Source organism: Chiloscyllium plagiosum, unplaced genomic scaffold (genome assembly GCF_037043375.1).
Source record: "Chiloscyllium plagiosum isolate Xiang-an unplaced genomic scaffold, Cpla_swu_hap1 HiC_scaffold_32, whole genome shotgun sequence".
NCBI lineage: Eukaryota > Metazoa > Chordata > Chondrichthyes > Orectolobiformes > Hemiscylliidae > Chiloscyllium > Chiloscyllium plagiosum.
This window is the reverse complement of record NW_028270170.1, coordinates 15,379,633-15,406,300: the sequence shown is the minus strand read 5'-3', so window position 1 is coordinate 15,406,300 and position 26,668 is coordinate 15,379,633. Positions and strand designations below refer to the sequence as shown.

At 41.2% G+C, this 26,668-nt stretch overlaps 1 protein-coding gene across 6 annotated transcripts in view; it reads left to right on the top strand.

Moving 5' to 3' along the window:
* Positions 1-26,668, top strand: part of znf385c (zinc finger protein 385C) — a 433,208-nt gene that overhangs the window by 176,156 nt on the left and 230,384 nt on the right. The window contains exon 1 of one of the 6 annotated variants that reach the window (XM_043674955.2): positions 4,659-4,767. The exons of the other annotated variants lie outside the window; for them this stretch is intronic. Coding sequence (XP_043530890.2) covers positions 4,701-4,767 — 67 coding nt within the window. The 5' untranslated portion in view covers positions 4,659-4,700. Of the gene's footprint in view, positions 1-4,658; positions 4,768-26,668 lie in introns of those variants that run through there. 6 annotated transcript variants of the gene reach the window in all.

The following is a 26,668-nucleotide window of genomic DNA, read 5'->3' as shown; positions in this document are numbered from 1 at the left end:
ATCACTTTGTGAAATTCTTCAAAGCTATAGCCTCCAGGTGCTTTCGATACAAAATTAGCATTTTGTAATCATTCCAAAAATCTTTTAATATCCTTTCAACTTTGAATTTTTTGACTAAGGTGTGCAGCTGCTGATTGATTGATGGGTGGAATACAAGAGAGAAGTTTTGTCTTATTCACTGAACCGTAATAAAGCAGAACTCACTGTCGATGAAGGTGGGGGAAGTAGAGTCAGTGATTTCATAAGTATATTGAATGTCCAGCTGAACGAAATGGTCTTGCAGGCCTGTGGGGATAAAGCAGGCAATAGGATTGTCTAGATCAACCCATGGAGAGCTGGTCTCAGGTCAATGGGCTGAATCAAATCCTTTTGTGCTATAAAGGAAACAATAGGTAAAATTAAAAGGCCCCATGGGTTTGAAGGCATGGGCCATATAAAATAGAGCACGTGATCGTCACACCATCTACACACCCACCCTCTAACTTGTCTCCCAAATTTATGGAGGTGATGGAATCATTGGGCTGCATAGCTACCCTCAGGCCCACTCAGGCTAATTAAAGGTCACTGAAGATTCTCAACTCCCATCCCCAGACGCTATATTATGCAAGGCCGGAGAAGGCACACACCAGGTCAATAGCTCTCCCAACTCTGGGTGGCAAGATGGAAAACCCCATTATCCGAAAACTGTACCCTGTAACTCTTACAGTCAAACCAAATCATCACACTTTGCTTTATGTTCTATTCCCTCAGGTTATGTTTACTCCCTTTTAATATTTCCCTGTCTTTGCCTATGTTTTAAACATGAGTACTGAAATAACTGCACAGAGGCCAGTATCCTGTCACTAAGTCATCCTTTATTTACACATGCACAATACATGGACTCTGACTAGCCACTTCAGAGCTAGTCCCTAGAGTAGAGTAGAGACTGGGAATCTCCTGTTTTTTTATTAAACAATACAGTTTATAAAACAATTAACATTAACAGCTGTATACAGAGAAACAGCAATTTTACAAGGGAGAGGAGCAGCAAAGCCAGGCCCCAAACCCTACCAACCACCCTGACACCTTCTGACCACCTCTAGGACAGCATGCCCCAGGTGACAGCGCAGAGGATGGTCTGCCTGCCTTCCGGCTCTCGGTCTGCCCCTACGTACCACCAGGCTTTCAACCACCCAGATGCGCCATCTGGCCCATGGACTACCCTGAGCTTCCGGCCACCTCTAGGACAGCCCGTCCCCTTGGACGACAGTGTGCAGGTCAGCCCACAAGCCTTCCAGATCTCAGCCTACCCCTACGTGCCTTCTGGCTCTCGGCTGCTCTGACACACCTTCCGACCACTTCTAGGACAGCCCGTCCCGATCACCCCTTCTCAGGACAACAGCGCTCAGAACAGCCTACCCACCTACTGGCTCTCAGGGCAACTGGCATCAGGGTAGGCTACCCACCCTCCAGCTTTCAGGGTGGCCTACCCACTTTATTTCAAAAATATACTTTATTCATAAAATACTTTAATGGTCTGTACAGTTGGACATGCCATACATATGTAAACATTCTATTTCTTTGCATCCCGAAACAGAGTAATCATTGCTATTTACAGGTTGGTACAATTACATTTTTAGCTGAGGTGTCAGCAGAGCCAAATGACTGCGTGGGCCCCCTCTTCTTCTTTAGGCAGGCAGATGTTACATGGTGGTCTTTCCCCACTGCCCCAAGCTTCAGCGCGTCCCTCATCACATAGTCCTGGAACTTGGAATGTGCCAGTCTGCAACACTCAGTCGGGGTCAACTCCTTCAGCTGGAAGATCAACAGTTTTCGGACCACCCAGAGAGCGTCCTTCACCGAGTTGATGATCCTCCAGGCGCAGTTGATATTCGTCTCGGTGTGCGTCCCGGGGAACAGGCCGTAGAGCAAGGAGTCCCGCGTCACGGCGCTGCTTGGGAAGAACCTCGACAAACACCACTGCATTCCTCTCCAGACTTCTTCTGCGTAGGCACATTCCAGAAGGAGGTGTGTTACAGTCTCGTCCCCACCGCAGCCGCTTCGTGCGGTGCGGCTGAGAGTCCGGGCGTGCATAAAGGATCTCACAGGCAGAGCCCTTCTTACCACCAGCCAAGCCATGTCTTGGTGCTTGTTGGAAAGTTCTGGCGATGAGGCATTCTGCCAAATGGCTTTGACAGTCTGCTCAGGGAACCGCTCGACAGGATCCGCCCTCTCCTTTTCCCGAAGGGTCTCAAGGACACTACGTGCTGACCACTTCCTGATGGACTTGTGGTCAAAGGTGTTTTTCTTCATAAATTTCTCCACGAAGGACAGGTGATATGGAACGGTCCAACTACTCGGAGCGTTCCACGGCAGCGAGGCCAGGCCCATCCTTCGCAACACCGGGGACAGGTAGAACCTCAGTACGTAGTGACACTTGGTGTTTGCGTACCAGGGATCCATGCACAGCTTGATGCAGCCACACACAAAGGTGGCCATCAGGGTGAGGGTGGCATTGGGTGTATTTACCCACACTACAGCTGTCAGAACGACAGCTTTCAGGATGACCTATGAGAATCCCACAGTAAGGCTGACCAGACCCAGGGACACAAGACAGTGCAGGTGATAACCCCAGCAAACCACATGACAGAGTTAATTATCAACAAACCAGAGTCCTTCCTGGTACATAGAGACCATTAGCATAGACAGTTCTCTTCAAAATACATATAGAGTCCATTCCCAGGAACAGAGTCCACTCCAGTAAACAAATTGTTTGACAGAAATGGGGTCCACTCCAAACTGCAGAGTCCAATGCTAAAAACAGAGTCCACAGAGGGCAGAGTCCACTCCTGAAGGCAGCAGACACACACACACCCCACAAGTATTCAATCTCCAAGGAATCCTGGCCCATCCTTGGAGAACTGGGCCCACTTACAGGAACATAGTACATTGTAAAGGTGCAGTAAACTCACAGGGGTTTGAACCACTCCTGAAGGAAAGTCTTCTCCCAAACTCCAGGATACAGCAAGTGCTTGTCCCCCAGCACACACACAGGTGTTCAACCTTCAGAGGCCCAGTCCCAGGGCTAGGCCTCCCCACAGGAACAGTTCATGTGGTAAGACATATTTCTTCACAAGGTCTCAGTCTAACCACCAAAAACCGTGAAGATAAAAAGAAACAAAGAAAACTAGAGTCCAAGTGCTAAGCCCTGCTACAAAATCAACATTGTCCTTTTCTCAAAAGCAAAAGAGAAAAGAGTAACACACAGGCTGTAACCAGCCAGTGAAACTACAATCCCCTAATGAGACCTGAGTTACACCCGAAACACGATATGTGCAGTTACACCCGAAACACGATATGTGCATCAGGAGTTTAGAAATCTGTCTTCACTAAAGGAATGCCAGTTAACAAGCTGGCTAAATAATTCAACTGGCTCAAGAGTCATCGTCATCGTCATCATCATCATCATCATCCCTTCCTCCCTCAAAGAAAAAGAAGCAGACACCAACAGTAACACACTGACTGTGACCCAGCCAGAACAGAGTCAGTCCCCTAAATTGAGAAGGCTCTGAATCTCCTGTTTACATCAGTTAGCCAGGGTTTTCCTGATTGTTCCAGGTTAATATTTCCAATCAAGGATTGCATCGTCAATGAGATCCACATGACCTTTGTTCCAGTCACTACAAATACATCCTCTATAATGCTGTACCTGCTCAGCACGAGTGATCTTTTCATGTTAGTAGGAGATAGTAAGGACAGCAGATGCTGGAAGCCAAAGTCATATAGATATGAAGGTGATATAGGACAGCAGGTCAGACAGTATTTGAGGAGCCAGGAAGTCACTATTTCTGGCCAAAACCCTTTCAGTCCTGACCTGCTGTACTTCTCCAGCTTCACATCTATTGACCTATTTTTATGTTGGCTGGCAAGCTTAATATTTCTTTTTGGAATCAAAATCGATTTCAAACCACTGCCACACAACTTTTTTTTATCATAAATGGACTGTATTCAAAGTTCTGTACACGATGGGGAAAAAAGGGGAAAACAAAACTCAAACTGCCTTCCAGAGCATCTCCTGCAAGTGAATGCAGCACACACCTGATGGCTGAAAACTATCTTTAATCAACCTGTTCAGGCAGGTAAGACTTGAACTTCTGACCCAGAGGTCAGGACATTACCACTGTGCCACAAGACCATGAGTTTGAGGGTAGAATTATTTTTAATCCATTTGGACTTGTTATAACGTGCCTGCTCCACAGGTGTGTGATAACATCCCTGAACAGGTTGATTGGAAATATCTATAACGCAGCTCTGGAGCAGGTAGGACTCAAGCCTAAACCTTCCAATCTGGAGGCAGGAACAGTACCACTGCGCCATAGGATCCTTTGTCTAAAGGCAGATGATGATATTTAGCCAAAGAAAATCGCATTAAGTGACACAGGTAAATCAATAAAGTGTAAAGTCCCCGCCTACTGCATTTAGTAAGAACTAGTTGATTTTTGCGATTACTTTATCAAACCCTGCCTTCGAATTTCTTAGTTCAGTTGCCATTGCGTAAGAGACCACAGCTGTTTTCTGCTGCCCGGCCGCATTTGCCCAGAACAGCTGAGTGACTCTGTGAATATAATGCACTCTGGCACGATGTACTATGGATATTCAAGACAGTACACACTCAATCTCAAAACCTTAAGCGCATCAGAAACCAGTGTTCCTGCACTTTTATGCATGCAACACTTAAACTACACAAACAAGAACCTAAAACAATGTGGGCAGGACTCCTGAAGAGAGGTATGTTTACAGACTTATTATTTTTATATTTGTCTGTTGTGTGTATTGCAGCAATTGCTGTTTATGTTAAAGGTAAAATTGCAATGGGCTTTCAATGAGAATCAATATATCATTCCTTGGAACAGAAAAGGCCTTTGTGGACTGAAATTTTCTCTTACAAACTAATAGTGGAGCTTCATGTAAACTATGTCATACCTGGTGGTATTGATCAAATAGATTTCACCAAATATTTTTTAATTTTGCTTCTGTAAGTGAGAAAAACATTGTGTCTTGCAAAGGATGATATAAGAGGATTCAGATAAGTTGGAAAATAACATCCATCCAATTTAATTTAATTCTAAACTTGATTCCCAAAGATGCCCAACGAATATTAATGAAATGACTTGGTAATATTGAATTACCTTTTAGAATTAAACTGTTAAGTGAAACAAGTACTTAAATAATAGATAGGAGTGGCAAATTCTGAGTTAAGGATGCCCGTACAATGCAGCAATTAAAAAATAAGGTTAAATTGAATTTGCAATATCAATTTACAGATATTACTAAAATAACGGCTGACCTTTTTTATTCACTCATGATAAGCATCTCATTTTTGATGCATGCTGGTTCCTAGTGTACATTAGATCAATGTAAACTGTATTCTTTAGAACAATGAAAAAAATCATGTTGACTACTAAAAATTGTACTTAGCAAAGTATGAATTAGGTGCAATGAAACAAATGTAGTTTCTCCATTTACTCCTTACATATTTAGTTATCAGTTAATTAGAGAACCATGTACCTCAAATGCTGTTCAATAGGCTGGTTAATTTAGGTTTATTTTGTTAAAAATAAAATTTATTGTAAATTCATGCTTTCGAGTTGAATCTTCAAACTAGATTACTGACGTTGTTCTCCAATCAAAAACATTGTAGGATGCTGTTTAAATGATCCTTAAAAATACATTTGTAATTTAGCCCATTTAATTTTCCATTCTGCAAATAAGATTAAAGCAGTTTGTTGTGCAGTGTATGAACTTTATCCAGGAAGTTGTTAATGTGTCAAGGATATTATAGTGCTGGGCTGACATATTCAGAATGCTGAGTGATGAAGACATGAATAATTGAGGAACATTTTATGCTCCGATTAGGATCATACTTTTAAATGTTGCATCAAGATCAGCAATCTTGTGTGAGAAGGAAGTGATTCATGTCCTGGGTTGAGATCAGGTACATGTTACTTAGAGTCAACCATTTTTGTTTTCAAAGAGTACTTTTTTTATAAAAAGTGTTCGCATTGACATTCATAACAGGAGCTGCTGCACTGATGCATTTAAATGTTCATCTTATGCCTGAGTGTCACTAGTTTTTCACCAGTAAATAGATGTGTTACTGCTTCATCATCATGTTTCAACCAAGCTGTTCATACTATTCCACAAATAGATAAAGAGTGTATATTTGACATCTGTCATTTAAAATATCTAAAATACTTGCTTGCATAAATAAATTTTTATCTGTCAGAGCCTAATAAAGCTAAATAAGAACAAAAAAAGCTTTCCACAACAGCTTGTGTTTCCTAAATACACCCATGTAGGAGTAAATTAGCTTGCCTTAGTTCTGATTTTTCATTATTTTCAGCCAAATTGATTGCGTCTCATTAGACTGGGAGCTGGATCAAGTTGATAAGCAATCATCTTTATGATTGTTATGCAGGTCAGTGTACACCTCCCCTTCGCCCTCCTAATCTGCACATGTGCTCAAGTGAGGCAATCTTTACCAACCGGCAGTTGTGAAAATGCAACAAAACTTTTGTGACCTATAAAACGTTTTACACAACTGCAGAGAATTCAGTTGTATGATCATGATTTAGCACAGGTATGTAATTGTGCTAATTCATGACTGAGCTACTGCACATTTTACAGTCTGAACTCTCAAAAGGTTGACATAATCAGAGAATGTAGATAGTTTCCAACTAATTGTCTTTATAATCACTGTAGCAATCCCCCACCCCTGTGTCATAGGCATTCTTCTTACCTCAGTGCAAAAGGCAAAAGTGAGGACTGCAGATGCTGGAAACCAGAGTTTAGATCAAAGTGGTGCTAGAAAAACACAGCAGGTCAGGCAGCACCCGAGGGGCAGGAGAGTCGATGTTTCGGGCAAAAGCCGTTCAACAGGGCTCTATTTCTGATGAAGTGCTTTTGGCCGAAATGTCGATTTTCCTGCTCCTCGGATGCTGCCTGACCTGCTGTGTTCTTCTTATCTCAGTGCTCTTGTAGTATTGATTTAAATATATGGATGACTTTTCTGTCTTATTTATTCTACCACTCTGGGCACTGAGTGTCTTGCTTGGTTGCAAACATGCTCATGTTTCATGTGCCACTGTCTAGATTATTGTAAAGGAAGCTCAGAATCCTGGTTTGATGAACAGAATCAGGCGGGCATTCACTCTGAGTTCAGTCTTCCATTCTTCATTGTAGTTCAGCTAAGCCATGCACAAAATACAACCAAGAAAGGTGCAGCCATATACATCAAGAGGGAACTGGACAACATGTGTAAAAGCTATACCCAAACATTCACTGCAACTGTCAGAAAAGTAGTTTAGCCCAGTTTTATGTTACATGAATTCAAATAATTCAAACATAGACATGTGTCATTCATTTTCCAATGGAGATGAGAGGTCTTCAGTGATGTAGAGTAATTCTGTATAGCAATGTTAACTTGAACATTTAAAGGTTCAATACATAGTACATGGTCAAATTCTGCAGTGCAGAATTCTGTGGAGTACAATATCCATGTGCACTTTGAAATTAATGTGCAGAATATGAAGCTCACATGTTTTTGTGAGTGTTACTTGCTCAGAGATGACAAATGTATATTCTTTCTTTATTTATGCATTATAAATAACTTAGTAAGGATCTAATTCCCATTATCTGAAACTAAAATTAAATCAGCTGATGGATATAATGTCTAATGCTCAATGGCAACATGTAATAATGAGATTAAATGATATTCCCATCAGGAATGTCAAGTGCTTCAGAAGATGTGTAGAAATTCGATGATTTGCATACCAATGTTTCAATATTGTTACATGGAGAACACTCACTGACTGAGACCGAAATCTGTCATTTGAAATCTCTAAGCTATCAGCACGTCCTTGGAGCACCCTGGTTCACAAATTTAAAGAATCCACAAAAGGTGAAACCATTATTACATGCAGAAATTGTTCCAAATTCCATATTCCAAAGCGTGAGGTATGTTGTCAGTTCTCACCTCCTATACCATAAGCTTGAATAACCCCATAACGTCATAAGAAGTAGGGCAAATGATTTAACTAATGTGAAGGGACAAGTAGTGAAGTGTAAAGCTGTCACTGTAACTCAGCATTCAGTAGAAAAATGACTTATTTCTGCAGACAGCTAGTCACAGCAACATCCAAATATTAAGTCGGAGGCATCTCAATTGCCTGCATTTATTAAAATCTGGGGCAATAGTTTGCAGTGAGCATTGTTCAAAATGACTCGATAAACAGCAAGAAACTAAACAACTCTGACTGGGCAGTCACACACCATTCACGCAATCTTGAGAAAATCGCAAAGCTGGCCCGTAGTGTTAGCAACCCTGTATCTGCAATTCATAGAGGCTGGGTACAATGCTAAGCTTTACAATGCGAGTTCCTTCCCTTAGTTTGACTAACTATCGACAGACAATAATTTGCCCAGAGAGCTTCGCTTGATATTCCATTGGGGACGCAGTTCTTGAAGAGCTACAGATAACCATTAAAGAGATCACTGTGATGGTGATAGAACATGGAAATGTGGAAACAGTGGAATAGGAGTGGACCATCAGCTTTTGAATATATTTCATCATTTACTTAGATGGTGGCTTTTGTGTACCTCAACTTAATTTGCCTGCCTGAGCTCCATATCCTATAGAAAAACTCCATGGGAGATTGAAATCTGGCACATACTGCTTGTTTTGATGTGGAAGACCTGGAAACAGTGTTGCAAAGGTTTTTTTCATAGGAAGATAGCCCTATTGAAGCAGTACATAATAATAAATGCAGGAATAGGTACAAGAATAAGTGTAAGCACCAAGAGTGTGAATGGGAAATGTCAGTGGAAGCAGTGCTTTCATCCAGGTTCCTTGTGTCTAGTTCCAAACTTTACCAGGAACACGTGAGAAGATCTTTCATTTGTGAACATGATCTTAGAGAGTCCATCAAACTAAACTGGGAATTGCTGCATTCTGTAGGAAGAATACTTGGAGTATTGTGCACGATAAATTACCTTCAGCATACACTCCTTTGTTATGTCTTCACTATTTAAAGACAGATCTTCAAACTTGGCAACGGGGGATGTGATGGCCTCGTGGTATTGTCACTGGACTGTTCCTCCAGAGGCCCAGGTCAATGTTCTGGGGACCTGGGTTTGAATCCCATCAGAGCAGATGGTGCAATTTGAATTTAATTTTTATTTAAAGAAATTAAGATCAAATGGCTACCATGAAACCACTGTCAATAAAAACCCATCTGATTCACTGATGTCCTATAGAGAAGGAAGCTGCTGTCCTTGTCTGGTCTGACCTACATGTGACTCCATACCCAAGGCAATGTGGTTGATGTTTAACTGGCTCAATTAGGGATGGGCAATCAACGCTGGCCCAGCCAGCAATGCCCAGATCCTGCAAATAAACTTTTAAAAATACAACTCTACTCCTTAATCAAAAACAGTAATATGGACTAAAAAACTGAGGAGTTGGTAACACTCCTGAGCTGCTAGATCTCCACTGTTCTGTATTTGGTTAAAACTTTATCATTGATACTGGTTTTATTTGTGGCTTAACTACAGAAATGGAGCAGTTACCTTTCAAAGGTATGTATTATTAAAGCAGTTATTTCTCTGAATGCTAAATTAAATTGATGACAGCCATGGGTGGTACACACTTGAATTGGAGAAAGATAAATTGAGAGGAGATGTGAAGATATTATTTTTCACTCAAATGGATATTGACATAGAGAATAGACTTTCAGATAAAATTGTGAAGTTGGTAACTCATTGTAACGACAGTTGAGAGTTGGAGGGGGATCTTCCTTCTAATGAATGAACTAAGATGGCCTCCTTCATCCACAACTATTATCCAGAACTAGTATTCATTTCCAAGCAATCACCCTCCATACCCAGGAGTTTTACCACCAAAAAGGACAAGGAGAGCAGATATGTGGGTGTACCATCACCTGGAAGTTCCCTTCCAAGCCATTCACCAACCTGGAATGGTATCACCATTCCTTCAAAGCTACTGTCTCAAAATCCTGGTATTCCATTGCTAACAGCCCTTTGCCAGATAGATGTCAACAGTTCAAGAAGGCTGCTCACTACAACCTTTTCAAGGGGAATTAGGAATGGGCAGCAAATACTGGCCTGGTCAGCCATACCCACATGCTGGGGAAGACTCCATTAAAAACATCCCAAGATTATCATGGGCAGAGCCTGAAGATTAGTTCATCACGGTTGCCTGTTGGTGGAAAAACATGGTACAGGTAAACAGGAATGTAGAAGTTATTGGAGAAAATAGTGTGCTAAACTGTGATGAAGTTAAAAAATATATTGAAGTGTGATATAAATTTAGCTGAGGGAGCACCTTAGAATTGCTACCTTGTTAAAATTGTGTTTAAGTAGTAGCTTTTACTTTTGTACAGCAACTTAAGCAACCAGTAAGCTGACTTGTTTCTCAGTAAACCAAATATCCAAAATAGTTTTGGTTCAACTATTTATTTTTCTTCCCTTTTATGAACAAAATACAATTTGTCAAAGCTTACGTGATTAACTGTTTGACATCCAAACAAATAACCACCAGTTCATGTTTCAGGACTATTGATCACTCAACGACTTCCTCTTTTATTTAAATGAGTTTGAGACCACTTGACTAAGTACCATTCAAAGCAAGGTGACCAAGGATGAAAGGTTCAATGGAACACAATTTTCCATCCTCTCCTGCCATTTTTTGCTAACTATCTCTGTGACTGTCTAATAACTTCAGATATACTTAGATTGCTATTGATAATCAAACCTGATTAAGCGGATTACAGATACATAGAAATGCTGCTCTTCCATGGAGACTGAGGAAACGTTAACGGTTCCAGTTGAAACCTCCGCAACCAGTGTATCTCAGCTTCTTAGGCTTGTTGTTGCATCTCTCTAAAGTCTGAATTATATATGCTGAGAACAATAAAAAGTGGTTCTTCTGCATTTTGTCAACACTTTTCAGTCACTGAAACTGAAAGACTTAATGGAATGTTGCTTTTGGTCAAAATGTATTTGCTCAGTCATTAGACTCAAGCAGAGAAATATGTTTGGAGAGGTTTAGCGGAGTAGGGCAGCATCACCACTGGGTGCCAAGCACTGAGGAAATGGAAGCAGAAGCTACTTAACATCAGCCTAAGCAACTATATGGAAGGAAGGTGTAGCAACAGCAAACCTCCACTCTTTTGTCCTCACTCACAGACCAATATACAGTTCTCTGAGTCACCAACGCAACCAAATCTCATTCCAGTTCAAAGCAACAAATAACCATTGTCCAGTGCATGAGGACTGTGTGATCTCATCACATCCATTTCTGGCTGGAAGGGGGTTTCAATGCAATGTCGGGCAGATTTGATATGTTACAGCCATGCTTAAAGTAACTGAACGTGCTACCTTGTAAACAGCAAGGACCTTACAATATTAATGTTTGTTGTCTGCATCCTTGCTGGAAGCAAGAAGACAAATGACACAACAGCTTAAAGAAACACAAACATGATGCAACATACACATATAAACACACACACAGAGCTCACAGTTTGAGCTGAGCTATCCAGGGGAGTTGTCACGCAGGAATCAGACACTTCCTCGGAGATAGAGAATACTATTCAAAGGCCAAGTCTACCCCACATTATATTTACACAATTCTTGTTGCCCCCATCATCGTCAGCTATGGCAGAGAGCCAGAGGCTCTTTCTGTTGGGGAATGATGTGTTGCATGATTTGAAGAAGAGAACCTAATGAGGCAAGACAAAATGCAAATAGTACAACACAGTGAACATTTCCAAATGAAATACTGGTTTGCATTGAGTTGAAATTTTTCCTGATTTTCTTGGCCATCATTATCTCTATGCATATTCAGTTAAAGCCTGTTACTTCTGGAAAATATATGTTTGGTGAAAAAATAACTTCAGAGATAACAGCAAGTTATTTCTCGACAGTAATGACAACCAAACTGTTAGCCTGCTTACGCAATGTCAACTCTCATCAAGGAACAGTAGCATGGATCACTGGCAGTGACCAACATTGAATCAGAATGGAATAAAATATGCACTTAAAATTGAAACCGTGTGAATTATACCCAGTAACAAAGATGTCAAAACTGAGTCTAGAGCTGTAATCTCAGTTTGGCCTTTACATCTGGTCAAAATCATGTGGAAGTTATATCCCATGATTCATCCTTTCAAATTAACCCTTTCAGCAGATCACTAATTTATAATCACTCTGGTCATATCTATTATTCAGTGTTTTATTACTGCAAACATTGGAAGTCAGTTTAAATGTTAGCAGTTTAGAAAGTTATGCTGACAAGCTTGGATCAAAAATGATTCTAGAAATATTTTTTAAATTAATAAAAGTTTTCTTGTAAATTAGAAAAATAAGAGCAGATGTTAAAATACAGTTCTCCTGTACTGGCTGCTGCACAAAAACATCAACAGTTTGATAGTTCATTTGTCAAATATCCCAAGGGTGTAATGTGCAAAAATGTTGCTTATGTAGATTAACATATTAACAATCTGGAATGTTGCCCATCTTCTCTCCCTATCTACTGGGATAATCGTCATTTCTTTCTATTTTCCCATTAAGCCATTTGTCAAGCAAATATTTATTTCAGGACTCCTTGTTTTTTTTTCACATTTATCATCTGCTGGAAAATAATTTGATGACCCTCACTTGCGTTAGACCCATTTGGTATCATGCACGTGTCTGACTTGACAGTAAATATCAGACTATCCCCTTGCATTATGGCCAAACCTAATCCAGCCCTGAACAGAATTTCACACCCTATTTTTAACAGGGAGCTTTTGAACATGACATATTCCATTTCACCCCCTCCTAATCCACAGGCTGATAATGCTGCTTGTCGCTCTCATGCAATTTAAACTGGGACTGTTTTAGTTAGTTAATCATTGGCAACATTTACCAAATCACACCTGATACACGTGCTTACTGAGCGTGATTCTTGAGGCCGCATCTTCAATCATGTGTCTGTGCAGCTCCCCGGTTAAGTCTTTTCAAAAGCCTGTGAATTATTGTGCCTACGTGGCCCAAGTATCCATCTGCATGCATCCTGTTAGCTCTGTGAGAGCACATTAGTGGTCAGATCACACTCATTGCACCCAACTGAACACACTCAACCACTGCTTCCTAATCAGTTACACAGAAAAGGTCAGGCCTTATGCTGGAAATTGGATATGGTCCAATGGCTAAAAATGCTTCATGTTGAAACACACAGACCACAGAGATCTCATATTTGAACCATGGTGCTGTCCTTTATACATTATCAATCTTGGAAGGAGTGAGGATATATTTACCAGATTTGACTTGATTGTGATTTCTTGTTGATTATTCCTCCATTTCTCTTTCACCCTCGCATCTCCTGCACCAACTGTTAAAGTGCGCGCTGTCATCATGTTGAGACCCTAATGACTATACTATTCTTGCTGCATAATCAGGAAGTGTGTTTCGACTTTGGACTTCTATTTCCACATTCTCCCCCCAGTTTTTAAAGACTTTACCAAACCTGCTTTGTCAACACTTTCCAAATTTACAGCTTCTGCCATCTAGAAGAACGAAGGTACATGGGAATGCTATCACCTGTAAGTTCTTTTCCAAGCCACATGCCATCTTGACTTGGAAATATATCGCTGTTCCTTCAGTCGGTCAAAATGCTTGAACTCCTTCTTAATAATTCAATCGTGTAACTAACCTCGTGGACTTCAGCAGTTGATGTCAGTGGTTCTCCACCACCTTCTCAAGATGAACTGGAGATGGGGTGACAAATGCCAACCCAGACGTTGATGCAACCTTCTCATAGAAGAATCATAACAAATAACTGTGGGAATTAGGACAGGGAAGGGAGATGAAGGGAAACCAATGAAAGATGAACTAGAGTTTCAGGCTCTAAACAGGGACATAAGACAGAACACATTCAAGAGAACAGAGTAGGATCAAGAGATAATGAGAGTGAAAGGAAGACCTAGTGGAGAAAAAGAAATCAAGGTTTGGTAGGGGAATGGTAGGGCGACATCAGAAAAACCACAAGAGTTGGTACAGGATAGACAGGCAGAGGAGTCAGCAAGAAATCAGGGCAGTGTTGGAGGTGAAGCAAGATCAGATAGTAGCAGAAGTCAGGCCATTGATGTTTTGAAAACTGTTCATTTTCAGAAGAGGAAGTGCTGGATGTCTGAGAAAACATAAAGGTGGATAAATCTCCAGGACCTGCTCAAGTGTATCCCAAGATGTTGTCATAATTTAGGGAAGAAATTATGGGGTCTAGCAGAAATCTATATTGCATCATCTATAACCATGGGTGTGGTGCCAGAGAACTGGAGGGTGGCTAATGTTGTGCCTTTATTTAAGAAAGGCTGTAAAGAGAAGCCTGGGAATTATAAACGTGTGAGACTGACATTGGTGGTGGATAAATTTGTTGGAGGTTATTCTGAAAGATAGGATTTACATGCATTTGGAGAGGCAAGGACTGATTTAGGATAGTCAGCATGATTTTGTATGAGGGAAATGATGTCTCACAAACTTTATTGAGATTTTTGAGGAAGTAACCAAAAAGATTGATGAGGGCAAAGCGATAGACGTTGTTTACGTTGACTTTAGTAAAACCTTTGCCAAGGTTCTGCATGGTAGACTAATTAGTAGAATTAGATCACATGGGATTCGGGGAGAGCTAGCCGATTGGATACAAGGTTACCTTGATGGTAGGACTCAGAAGGTAGTGGTGGAAGGTTGGTTTTCAGACTGGAGGCCTGTGACCAGAGGTGTTCCACAGGAATTGGTGCTGGGTCAACTTTGTCATTTATATCAATGATTTAGATGAGAATATAGGAGGTGTGGTTAGTAAGTTTGCTGATAACACCAAAATTGGTGAAAAAGTGGACAGTGATGAAGGTTATCTAAGATTACAAAGAAATTTGATCGATGGGCTGAGGAGTGGCAGTTGGAGATTTTTCTGGATAAATGCAAGCTATTGTATTTTGATAATACATACAAGGGCAGGACTTATACAATTAATGTTTGGGCCCTGGGTAATGTTGTAGAACAGAGGATTCCGATACATACTTCTTTGAAATTTATATTACAGGTAGACAGAGTGGTTAAGAAAGCCTTTAGCACGCTTGCCTTGATTGCTCAGACCATTTAGTACAGGAGTGTTGATGTCACATTGAGGTTGTCCAGGATGTTGGTGAGGTCTCTTCTGGAGTACTGTAGGCAGATCTGGTCATCCTGTTATAGGAAGGATATTATTAATAATTGGAGAGGGTTCAGAAAAGATTTACCAAGATGTTATTGGGAATGGAGCGTGTGAGTTATAATAATAGGCTGGATAGACTTTTTTATAGACAATAGACAATAGGTGCAGGAGTAGGCCATTCTGCCCTTCGAGCATGCACCACCATTCAATATGATCATGGCTGATCATCCTTAATCTTTATCCTGTTCCTGCCTTATCTCCATAATCCTTGATTCCACTATCCTTGAGAGCTCTATCCAACTCTTTCTTAAATGAATCCAGAGACTGGGCCTCCACTGCCCTCTGGGGCAGAGCATTCCACACAGCCACCACTCTCTGGGTGAAGAAGTTTCTCCTCATCTCTGTCTTAAATGGTCTACCCCGTATTTTTAAGCTGTGTCCTCTGGTTCGGCACTCACCCATCAGCGGAAACATGTTTCCTTCCTCCAGAGTGTCCAATCCTTTAATAATCTTATATGTCTCAATCAGGTCCTCTCTCAGTCTTCTAAACTCAAGGGTATACAAGCCCAGTCGCTCCAGTCTTTCAACGTAAGGTAGTCCCACCATTCCAGGAATTGACCTCGTGAACCTACGCTGCACTCCCTCAATAGCCAGAACTTTTTTCCTCAAATTTGGAGCCCAGAACTGCACACAATACTCCAGGTATGGTCTCACCAGGGCCCTGTACAGCTGCAGAAGAACCTCTTTGCTTCTATACTCAATCCGTCTTGTTATGAAGGCCAGCATGCTATTAGCCTTCTTCACTACCTGCTGTACCTGCATGCTTACCTTCATTGACTGGTGTACAAGAACACCCAGATCTCTTTGTACTGCCCCTTTACCTAAATTGATTCCATTTAGGTTGGAATCTGCCTTCCTGTTCTTGCCACCAAAGTGGATAACCATACATTTATCCACATCAAACTGCATCTGCCATGCATCTGACCACTCACCTAACCTGTCCAGGTCACCCTGTAATCTCCTAACATCCTCCTCACATTTCACCCTGCCACCCAGCTTAGTATCATCAGCAAATTTGCTAATGTTATTACTAATACAATCTTCTATCTCATGAATATATATTGTAAAAAACTGCGGTCCCAGCACTGATCCCTGCGGTACCCCACTGGTCACTGCCTGCCATTCCGAAATGGAGACGTTTATCACTATTCTTTGTTTCCTGTCAGCCAACCAACTTTCAATCCAAGTTAGTACTTTGCCCCGAATACCATGCGCCCTAATTTTGCTCACTAACCTCCTATGTGGGACTTTATCAAAAGCTTTCTGAAAGTCCAGGTACAGTACATCTTCTGGATCTCCCTCATTCATCTTCAGAGTTACATCCTCACTGGAGCAGAGGAGATTGAGGAGTGACCTTATGGATGTTTATAAAATCTTGAGGGGCATGGATAAGGGGAATAGCAAGGACATTTTTCTGCAGGTGGGGGAGTCCAAAACTAGGGGGCATATTTTTGAGGTAAGAGGAGAAATTTTTAAAAAGGACCTAAGGAACAACCTTTTTAGTTAGAGTGGTTTGTGTGTGGAATGAACTACCAGAGGAAGTGGTAGATGCAGTTACAATTATAACATTTAAAAGACACTTGGATACACTCATGAATAGGAAAGGTTTGGCAGGATATGGACCAAAGGCAGGCAATGGGACTAGTTTAGTTTGGGAATATGGTCAGTGTGGACTAGTTGGATCAATGGGTCTGTTTCCAGGCTGTTTGACCCCATGACTTAACGCATAAGCCCTTCTTCAGATTCCTGAAGAAGGCCTTATGCCCGAAACGTCGATTCTCCTGTTCCTTGGAGGCTGCCTGACCTGCTGCGCTTTTCCAGCAACACATTTTCAGCTCTGATCTCCAGCATCTGCAGCCCTCACTTTCTCCTCCATGACTTAACGATCAGTTTACTTCTCTCCTTCTATTAATTCTTGCTACACAGGAGGTGTACAAAGCTTGTGAGAAAGCTCACTCTCCAGCTCGAGATGGAACATGTGCTCAGCTGTCTGAACAAGTCACTGCAGACATCAGAAACTATCTCTTTGGCAATACAGTCACAATGGCTTTTAAGCATTCTTTGTACATGTCCCAACCAGCTTGAGGATGCAAATTCCAAGTGAAACAGAAGTTATTCTTAATGTTGTTCCTCTGCTTGCAGGTGACCTGAGGCATTTTAGCTTTCCTGAGGTCTGCATGGATAAATTTACTCTCTGCTGCTGTCAGAGTGGAAGACAATGCTGCGTATGAAGTCTCCTGTAAAACTTGCAGAAGCATGAATATTGCTTCACCTTAATTCAGGATGTGAATAAGTCTATTATAAACATATTTTATCAAGCACTCAGCAGCAGTAATTGTACCATTATTACTTGGATCATTGTTTCACTGACAGATCTGTCTTGAACCTAACTAAGGTTCACAGAAGACACCCGGTGATTAATCTGTCTCAGATAGTGCTGAAAGGAGGATTCCATAGAGGAGATCACTGATGTGCTATCAGTCATGGTGTTATTCAGTGTGATTTTAAAACTGGTACAAAATTAGATATTTTGTACCAGTTCATTTTGACATTTATTACCTGCTCTGTGGCTGATATTTCATGAAAACATTTCAATTTGTTGATCCAAAAAGATTCCTGTGCAAAAAGTTTCATGTCCTGCTGCTTGTTCACATTTGGAGTACATTGTCAAAACCAAGATGGCGACAGGGCTGATGCTGAGCTTCCTGAATGAATTTTCAGAAACTTCCAAATAAACACATTAGAAGACCGTCGAGAAGTGTACAAACCAGATCAATGCCAGACTGAATTCCTGCTCCATGCTAAGTTATCTGAACTCAGCTGACGTCATAGTAAAGAAGGTTCTTTGACCATTTCAGCCCAAGGATCAGTGAAAGGGAATGTGTCCAAGGTCTCCTTCCCTGAAAGCTATATAGTGACCCTGGGTAACGTACATATGTGGATGCTGTGCGGCAAATGGTGGAGAGGAATACAATATGGCCAAAATTAATGGAGACTCAATGGAACAACCTCTCTGACCACTAGACAGTGACGTCAACTCAAGTCAGATTTGACATCAGGATGCTTTAGGATGGAAACAGCAAACTGTGGGCCCCACATGATGCTGCTTACATAAACGGGGGGTGAGGAAAGGCAAGTCCAACAGAATGTTTATGGATCACATAGACCATTCCTGTCCCATCTGGATCTACAAAATATATAATCTCGAGTAGCCATTTAAGGGCCGATGGGAGAGCCTACTGCTACAAGGAAGAATCATTTTTTATTGTGAAAGTTAAGCTCATTTGCTCCTTGGTTTTGCACCTGGGTTCTCCAATAAAATTTATACAACCCCTGAGAAGGACAAGTGCAGTCAACTTTATACCCAGCACCTATAAGGATAAGGGCAGCAGTTCCACAGGAACACCATCAACAGATTCCTCTCCAAGCCATACATTGTCCTGACTTGGAGCTGTAACACTGGCTCTTTCAGTGTCACTGGATCCTGGAATTCCCACCTGAACGCTGTTATGGCATATCTGCAGTACATGAATGACAGCAGTTCAAAAAGGTAGCTCACCACCACTTTCACAAGGGGGCACCGAGGGATGGGCAGTAAATGTCTGTGCATTCCAGTCCGATGAGAAATATTTTTAATCTGACTGGCTAGGCAACACTAAGTACTGGGATATGATCATAGTGGGAATTAGGAAATATTAGAGAGCTCAGTGGGAACCAGCCTGGGGTTTTAAGGAAAATGGGAGTTGCTGTGGGATCAATAGCACAACAGTTTTTAATCAAGTGACAAATGGGAGGGAGAAAACACTGAGAATGAAGGGAAGCTAGTGGAGCAGAAAAAGAGAAAGTTTAATATGGACAAACCAAACCATCATGCCAATGTCAGAACAACTGCACTCAATGCCTCCAGCTGGTTAGTCTCCAGATGGCTGTGATTTGAATTTCACCTCCCAACTGTGGACAAGATCAGGCTTAGTTACATGATCTTCAGGATTAGATATCTGACTGGCACTCATGCATTAATAATAGCCACTTGAGTGAGATACAGGAAGGTAATCATTGCTTGTGAATCATACCCCAGTGAGGAAGTTACTGAGTTCAAATAAAGTACCGAGAAAAGAAAGGAGAAGGAAAGATAAACATTTCACAAAAGCACAGCAGCAGTAAGAGTCTCTTTGCCTTCCAAGGCAATTATCTAGAGAAGTCAGCCACAAGATTCATTAATGCACCAATGGCTTATTCCAGGAGATTGTTACTAAGGATCACAAATACACACATGTAGTGAGAGTCCCTCAGGAGACAACAAAAAAATAGAGCAATTCAGAGGGGATATCATTCAGGTGATGCAGTACTTGATGAAGCTTCTTCAATTTGGGATTTCAATAATAACATGTTCAATTAATTTTAATTCTTTCAATCCAAATATATCAGTTACCTTAGAAACTCACTCTCTCTCTACAGTTTCAAGCAAGGTTTCACGTTAACCTTATTGAAAATGTGAGTAGCTTTTTCATTCCTTCATCAGAGGAAATAGATGAGGCAAAACCCTGTGTAAAATTCACTATGTTTAAGTTTCAGATATTATAGTTGATTTCTCAGTTTTATTTTAAGAAAAGGATTTGAGTTCCTGATGGTTTCACCAATGAATTTTATCCTTGATTAAAAAAAGAGATGAGGTATAAGGAAGAGGTGAAATGGTGACTTTGTCCACCTTGAGTAATGGGAGCTTGACAGTTGGTTTCCAGTGCCCATAGGTTGGAGAAGAGAAACATTACACAGTTTCTGCTCTTATTATTTTTCACGGGAGATGAACGTTGTAGGCAAAGCCAGCTTTTGTTGCCTAACCCTAATCGCCCTTGAAGGGAATGGCTTGCAAAACCACGTCAGGGGGCAGTTAAGAATCAACCACATTCATGTGGGTCTGGAGTCTCACATAGGCCAGACCAGGTGAGGATGGCAGATTTCTTTCCTGAGAGGACATGAGTGAACAAGAAGGATTTTGGCAATTATCATCTTTGCACCAAATGTGATTTTATTAAGTGATTCTTTTAAAATTCAACCAGCTGCCATTGGTCAGAACCAATGTCCCCAATGCATTAATCAGAGCCTTTGAATTACTCGTCCACTAGTCAACACAATGCCACTATCTCCCCATGCTATGTATACTATTCCAGTCAATTGTCCTAATATATTCAAAACTATTTTGGTATAAAATAAGGACAACATAGAATTTGGCTTTGATTGCCCAAAACTAGCATGTGCACCCATGTCACCTAAACTGACACATAAGGAATTCATACCCACAAGGACAAATTAGGAATGGTTGAAAGAATATTGTAAGGAAGAAATCATTAAGCAGTGAAGCATTTGGTGATGTGAATGAATGATGAAGATTCACCAAGCCACTTGTACTCATAGTGTCCTGGGAGCAAGTTTCCCTTGTAATCACGGTGCATGCATAACCGAAAGGAGAAGACCAAAATGTTCCAAAAAGAGTGCATGTTTGGAGGGCAATCATGAGCTTGCTGTTAGGTTGAATTATGTCCAGCAGACTGTAAGGAGTCTCAAACTTGATAAGTAAGAGTTCCAGTGAGTGACATTTCTGACCTGGATTTTGTGAGAGGTTGCTTTGCTTTTCCAGCAATATAAATCTAAACTTACCCAACCTGATCACAGATCACAGAAATATCAGCACAAATTATATTCAATACCACTTACATTTCTTCAATCTTTTACAAAAGTTTGAAGATGTTGCACAAGAACCCATGCCCTTCTTCCAAGTGCCCTGGCTCAAATCACCATTCGGAATTTAAAGTCATCGAAGTCTACAATGCAGAACTTCAGGGCAGCATGATGGCTCAGTGGTTAGCACTGCTGCCTCACAGCACCAGGAACCTCGGTTTCATTCCAGTCTCAGGCAACTGTCTGTGTGGAGTTTGCACATTCTCCCTGTGTCTGCATGGGTTTTCTCCAAGTGCTCCATTTTCCTCCCACAGCCCAAAGATGTCCAGGTTAAGGTGAATTGGCCATGCCAGCTTGCTGATTGTGTGCAGGAATGTGCAGACTAGGCATCGGAAATGTAAGATTGTGGGGATAACAGAGTGGGTTGTGTCTGGGTGGGACGCTGATCAGAGGGTTAGTGTGGACTCGATGGGCCAAAGGTCTGCTTCCACACTATTACAGGGAAAAAGCGTCTGTGCTGGTCAAAAACAACCACCTAATGATTCTAGACCCAAATTCGAGCACTTGGCCCATAACTTTGGCATCACAAATGCACATCTAATTGCTTCTTAAATGTTATGGTGACCCCAGCCTATGAAGGCTCCTTTTGTATCCTCAAGCAGAAGCTTGTATCATCCTCTATTGTTGGAAACCCAGATTTCCAACCACCTTTCACAGTGGAAACTGATGCCATGTTCTTTGGTCCAGAAACAGTGCTATTGAAGGCTCAAGGAGAAAGTGAGGACTGCAGATGCTGGAGATCAGAGCTGAAAATGTGTTGCTGGAAAAGCGCAGCAGGTCAGGCAGCATCCAAGGAACAGGAGAATCGACTTTTCGGGCATAAGCCCTTCTTCAGGAATGAGGAAAGTGTGTCCAGCAGGCTAAGATAAAAGGTAGGGAGGAGGGACTTGGGGGAGGGGCGTTGGAATTGCGATAGGTGGAGGGAGGTCAAGGTGAGGGTGATAGGCCGGAGTGGGGTGGGGGTGGAGAGGTCAGGAAGAAGATTGCAGGTTAGGAAGGCGGTGCTGAGTTCGAGGGATTTGACTGAGACAAGGTGGGGGGAGGGGAAATGAGGAAACTGGAGAAATCTGAGTTCATCCCTTGTGGTTGGAGGGTTCAAGGGCAGAAAGACTGGGTGTCACTCACATCACTCAGAGCCTCGGGTCGAACAGGAGGAATATGGAGAATTACTCCAGTGTGAAACTCAAACTGCTAGCCTTGAGGTGGCTATTTCCCCAAAGTTCAAGGACATTCTGATGGATGCAGAGTTTGAGGTGTACAAATCCAGCTCATTTGTGAACCTTTAAAAAACTGGAGCCTTTTTATAATGCACAAGGCTGCTACAACCTCACATTTTCAAAGCTACATTTTTTTTTAACCCACTTAGTTCCTTTCAAATATCCATCAAGTTGGGAGCAACAGAGAGAGGCCTAATAGGACACTGCACTCACATGGTTTCTACAAATCCAGCTGGTTTGTGAGCCTTTAAAGAAATTGAGCCTTTTTATAATGTACAAGGCCACTACAAACCACATATTCAAAGTCACTTTTTTTTTAAACTCAGTCCGTAATAAACCACTCATTTTCAACTACATTAATCAAACTGTGCAGTTGATCTGGAGCATCTGTTCTGGTGATGTCTGCCGCAGCAAGGAGAACATTTCTGCTTTTGTTGAATGAACTGAATTTATCCTCAGACTGACGCAAAGGTTTTTTTTTGCTCAAACTTCTCCAATTCTTTGCCAAACTGTCAAAGCTCAGTGGAGTCCATCCAAAAATGAGCAATGGAATGTGGTTAGTCAGGAAATGGTGGCAAGTATAATGAATTATCTTTCAAGATTGCATGTTATCTCCGAAATCAATCAGTTGTATCATTGTCAGCTCTGAATCAGAACTTCCCCTCCAGTGGCTTGTGTACAAAGGTCAAATCTGACACACTACTGTCGGACTGAGGGGCTACAGCAACGAATGGCAGACCCAGCATTGGAAAGGTGGACTTCACTGAAAGCCACTCTCCTCCCTATCATACCCCTGCCCATTCCACAAATTAAACATGTTGATTGGCAGGCATTTAGAGGGATACATTTTCCGCCCCACAGGCATCTCCACAGTGAGGGAACTCTCACTGCCTCTCCAGCTGGTGGGTGAAACCCCTGTCCAACTCAGTGATACGCCATCCATTGGAAATCCAAAGAGACTTGGAGGTGCAGGGACATAAAGCAGTAGTTTCTGTATTTAAAGTCATAGAGATCTACATCATAGAAAAGGACCCATTGGCTCATCACATCCATGCTAGCCAAAAATGACCACCTAACTATTCTAATTTTTCTAACTTTTCTATCATTTGACCCATAATCTTGTATGCCTTAGCATTAAAACTGTGCATCTGAACACTCGTTAAATGTTATAAGGTCTATTCATGACATTTTAATTCAAAAGACTAATAAGATGCTAGTCTTTTATACCTAGAGAATTCAATTACAAGGAGTGGATATGATGTTATACAAAGTCCTGTTTAGTTCAGACGTGGAATGTTCTGAGCAGTTCTGGGCACCATACCTTTGGAATGTTATATTTGGCTCCAAGGGAGTACTGTGTCAATTTACCAAATGTCACATCTGCACTCGAGGGGTTAAGTTACAAGGAATGAGTAGACAAGCCAGAGTTATATTCCTTGAGATTTAGAAGGTTGAGAGGTGATTTGCTCAAAGTTTCAAGATGTTAAGGTGAACAGATAAACTAGAAACCATTTCCTCCAGTTGCAGAGTATAAGACTGGGGGCAAAATCTAAAACTCGAAGCCAGACCAAACAGAGCGTGAAATTAGGAAATGCTTCCACAGCTGAAGCATGATCGAGGTTTGGAACGCTCTTCCACAAATTCCAATTGATGCTGGAGATAATCGTTATATTAAAAATTGAGATTGATGAATTTTTCTTACTCAAAGGCATGAAGGGATATGGGGCATGTTTTGTGGACTTGGCTCACAAATAAATCATGATTTAATTGTGTGGTGGAACAAGCTCAGGGAGATAAATGACTAACTCCTGCTCTTTTCTTTTTGGCAGCCCAACAACCAGGAAGGTTGTTAAAAGGTAAATGTGAAAGTTAAAAGTATTTATTGAGCCCTATATTCCCCTTTAAGTGGCAAGCCTCATTACTGAGCTCTGCACAAGTCATGCCTTAGCATCAATGACCACTTGCATTGACTGAGGGAACCAAGCCATGTCAAGTAAACTCGGGCAGGTTTTAACAACAGTTTTGTTCATATTTGACATAGCACAGCTGTTTTATCACTTACAAAAGTGGCAAGGTCTTATGGTCATCCAGCTGCAAAGAAAAAGCAATATTAAAAAGTATAGATTGAAGATGTGCTGAAAATAATGGTTTGTGCTGTAGTTGCCTTTTAATGTGTGGATAAATATCACATGACATTTATAAATACAATCAAGTTCAAAGCTTTTTTGCAGTTGAATCGGGAAGCATTATATCAATAAACTTTTTTCAGGAAGAAGGATTACACCTGAAACATTGACTTCTCCACCTCCTGATGTTGCCTGGCTTGCTGTGTTCTTCCAGCCTCCTGCATGTCTATCTTGGATTCCAGCATCTGCAGCTTTTTGTCTTCAACTTTAATGTGTGCCATACACAAAGGTTAATTTCAACCATTTGTTCATTGTCTAAGCCCTTGACCTTATCTTGGAGCTGACTGACAGGCTCCATTGCTGAAGCAGTTCCCAAAGGCTTCATTCTCATTTTTGGTAGAAGCATCTGTTTTCCTTTCAACAAGTCAATGACAAGTCAATCTGAACCTTATTATGACTTCAGAATCTGGAATGTCTTTTGTAGGAGTTTCTTCTTTTGGATGGTCACAATGCCAAAAAGAGGTCACCACCAGATCAGAATTTGTCTCCTACCTGTGATAACCAGTGTGTCTGTTTGTCTCTGTTTCTTACAATCTCTTGTTTCACCCCTTTTTCTAATGTATCAATATGATGAGAACTGCTGGGAACCTTCCTTTAATGATTCTGCTCACTACTCCCATAGTATAGTCATTTTTGTCTCCTTCAATCATTTGTTCCTCCTATGATTTTCAGACTGGAAAACCAATCATGACTTCCTGATGTATCTCACCATTTTTTACTACATTTCAATCTTGGCGATGTTCTGTATCATGGCCTTGGCTTTGGAGTTCATTGATAAAGAAAGAAGCATGACCCATCTCAGTGCAAATAAATACCTACCATCCCAGATCAAGAGCGCTGCTGAAACATTTCACCTTTGGGCTTATTGTACTTTTATACAGGGAAAAATAACTACTGTAACTGAAATGTTAGCTTATATTTTTATAATCTGACATTCCCAATGGTGTCTGTATCCTACTGAAACCCCAAGACTGGCAAACTGCAGTCCTTCTTTCCTTTAGATTAGGCATGATTAGACTCTACACATCAGTGAATGAATCTGACCATCTGTGATAATTCACAGATGTACCGCAGGAATTGTTTAACTGTCCTAAGCTTATAAACTCCCACTGGGAGAAAATATTGAATAAATATATAATGTGCATTGCAGTACTATAATAAAAGCATAAAACTTGTTTGATTCCAAAGTTCAACTTCCACATTCAGATGACTTCGCCACTCATTCTGACTGCACTATCCATGGGGTTACCTGACTCACAACTCCTCCTGTGTGCAATTTCTGGAAAATGGTTGAATTATTCAGTTTAAACCAATAACCTAATGATAACTTTTGTTGCAGTAATAGCTGTCATGAACTGGCACTTTGAAAGGCCAGATAAGAACATCCAAGGAGAAGACAGCTTATTCAAAGCCAAATAACGTTTGCTGATGCTCAAATGCAGGCTGAAAGCCATAAGGAAAATGAGTTAAGACACATTTATAATTGACATCCAAATTTTGCAACCTTTTAGTCAATTATTTTCAAATTTGACAAAGGTTCCCACCAAATTTGATTTTCAGTTGCAATTGTTCCAAATGAGACAGAATCGTACATTTTGTGGGTGTGGGGCAAATTGTCCCGGAAAAGGCAGAACGAACAAATAATTTGTCTTTTGTTGTGAGCACCTTTTTGTCTAAATGAGAGAAGAGTACACACAAACAATGTGCAGAGTTTTTTTGTTGATCTTCAAACCTTTACTCTCATACATTGTCCTCTTGTATCGGACATCAGATGTATTAATTTCAGAATGCTGTTGGAATTCCATTGATCTATTAGATAACAAGCCTTTGTTTTTGCCACATTCAGCTCAGCAGTTTGAAGTTGCCAAACGAAACACACTAGATATGAAAATGAAATTCAGTTACTGGGGATAAGTTTGTTCTGGATTGAGAGTCAGGAACTGCTGAAGGGAAAATAAAGAAACAAAGATTTTTCAAGGCAGTTTTCCCGAGGGCATAAACTGCCATGAGATATTGAGCCTGGGAATATTGATGAACAAATCAACAATGATATTACGCCCTTGACATTACCACTAAAAATACCAACCCCAGCGATGGGTGGGAGTCAAATTTACAAGCATGATCTATCCCAAACACAGATGCACAGTAGCTCAGTGGTTAGCACTGCAGCCTCACAGCATCAGGGATCTGGGTTTGATTCCAGCTTAGGGTGACTGTGG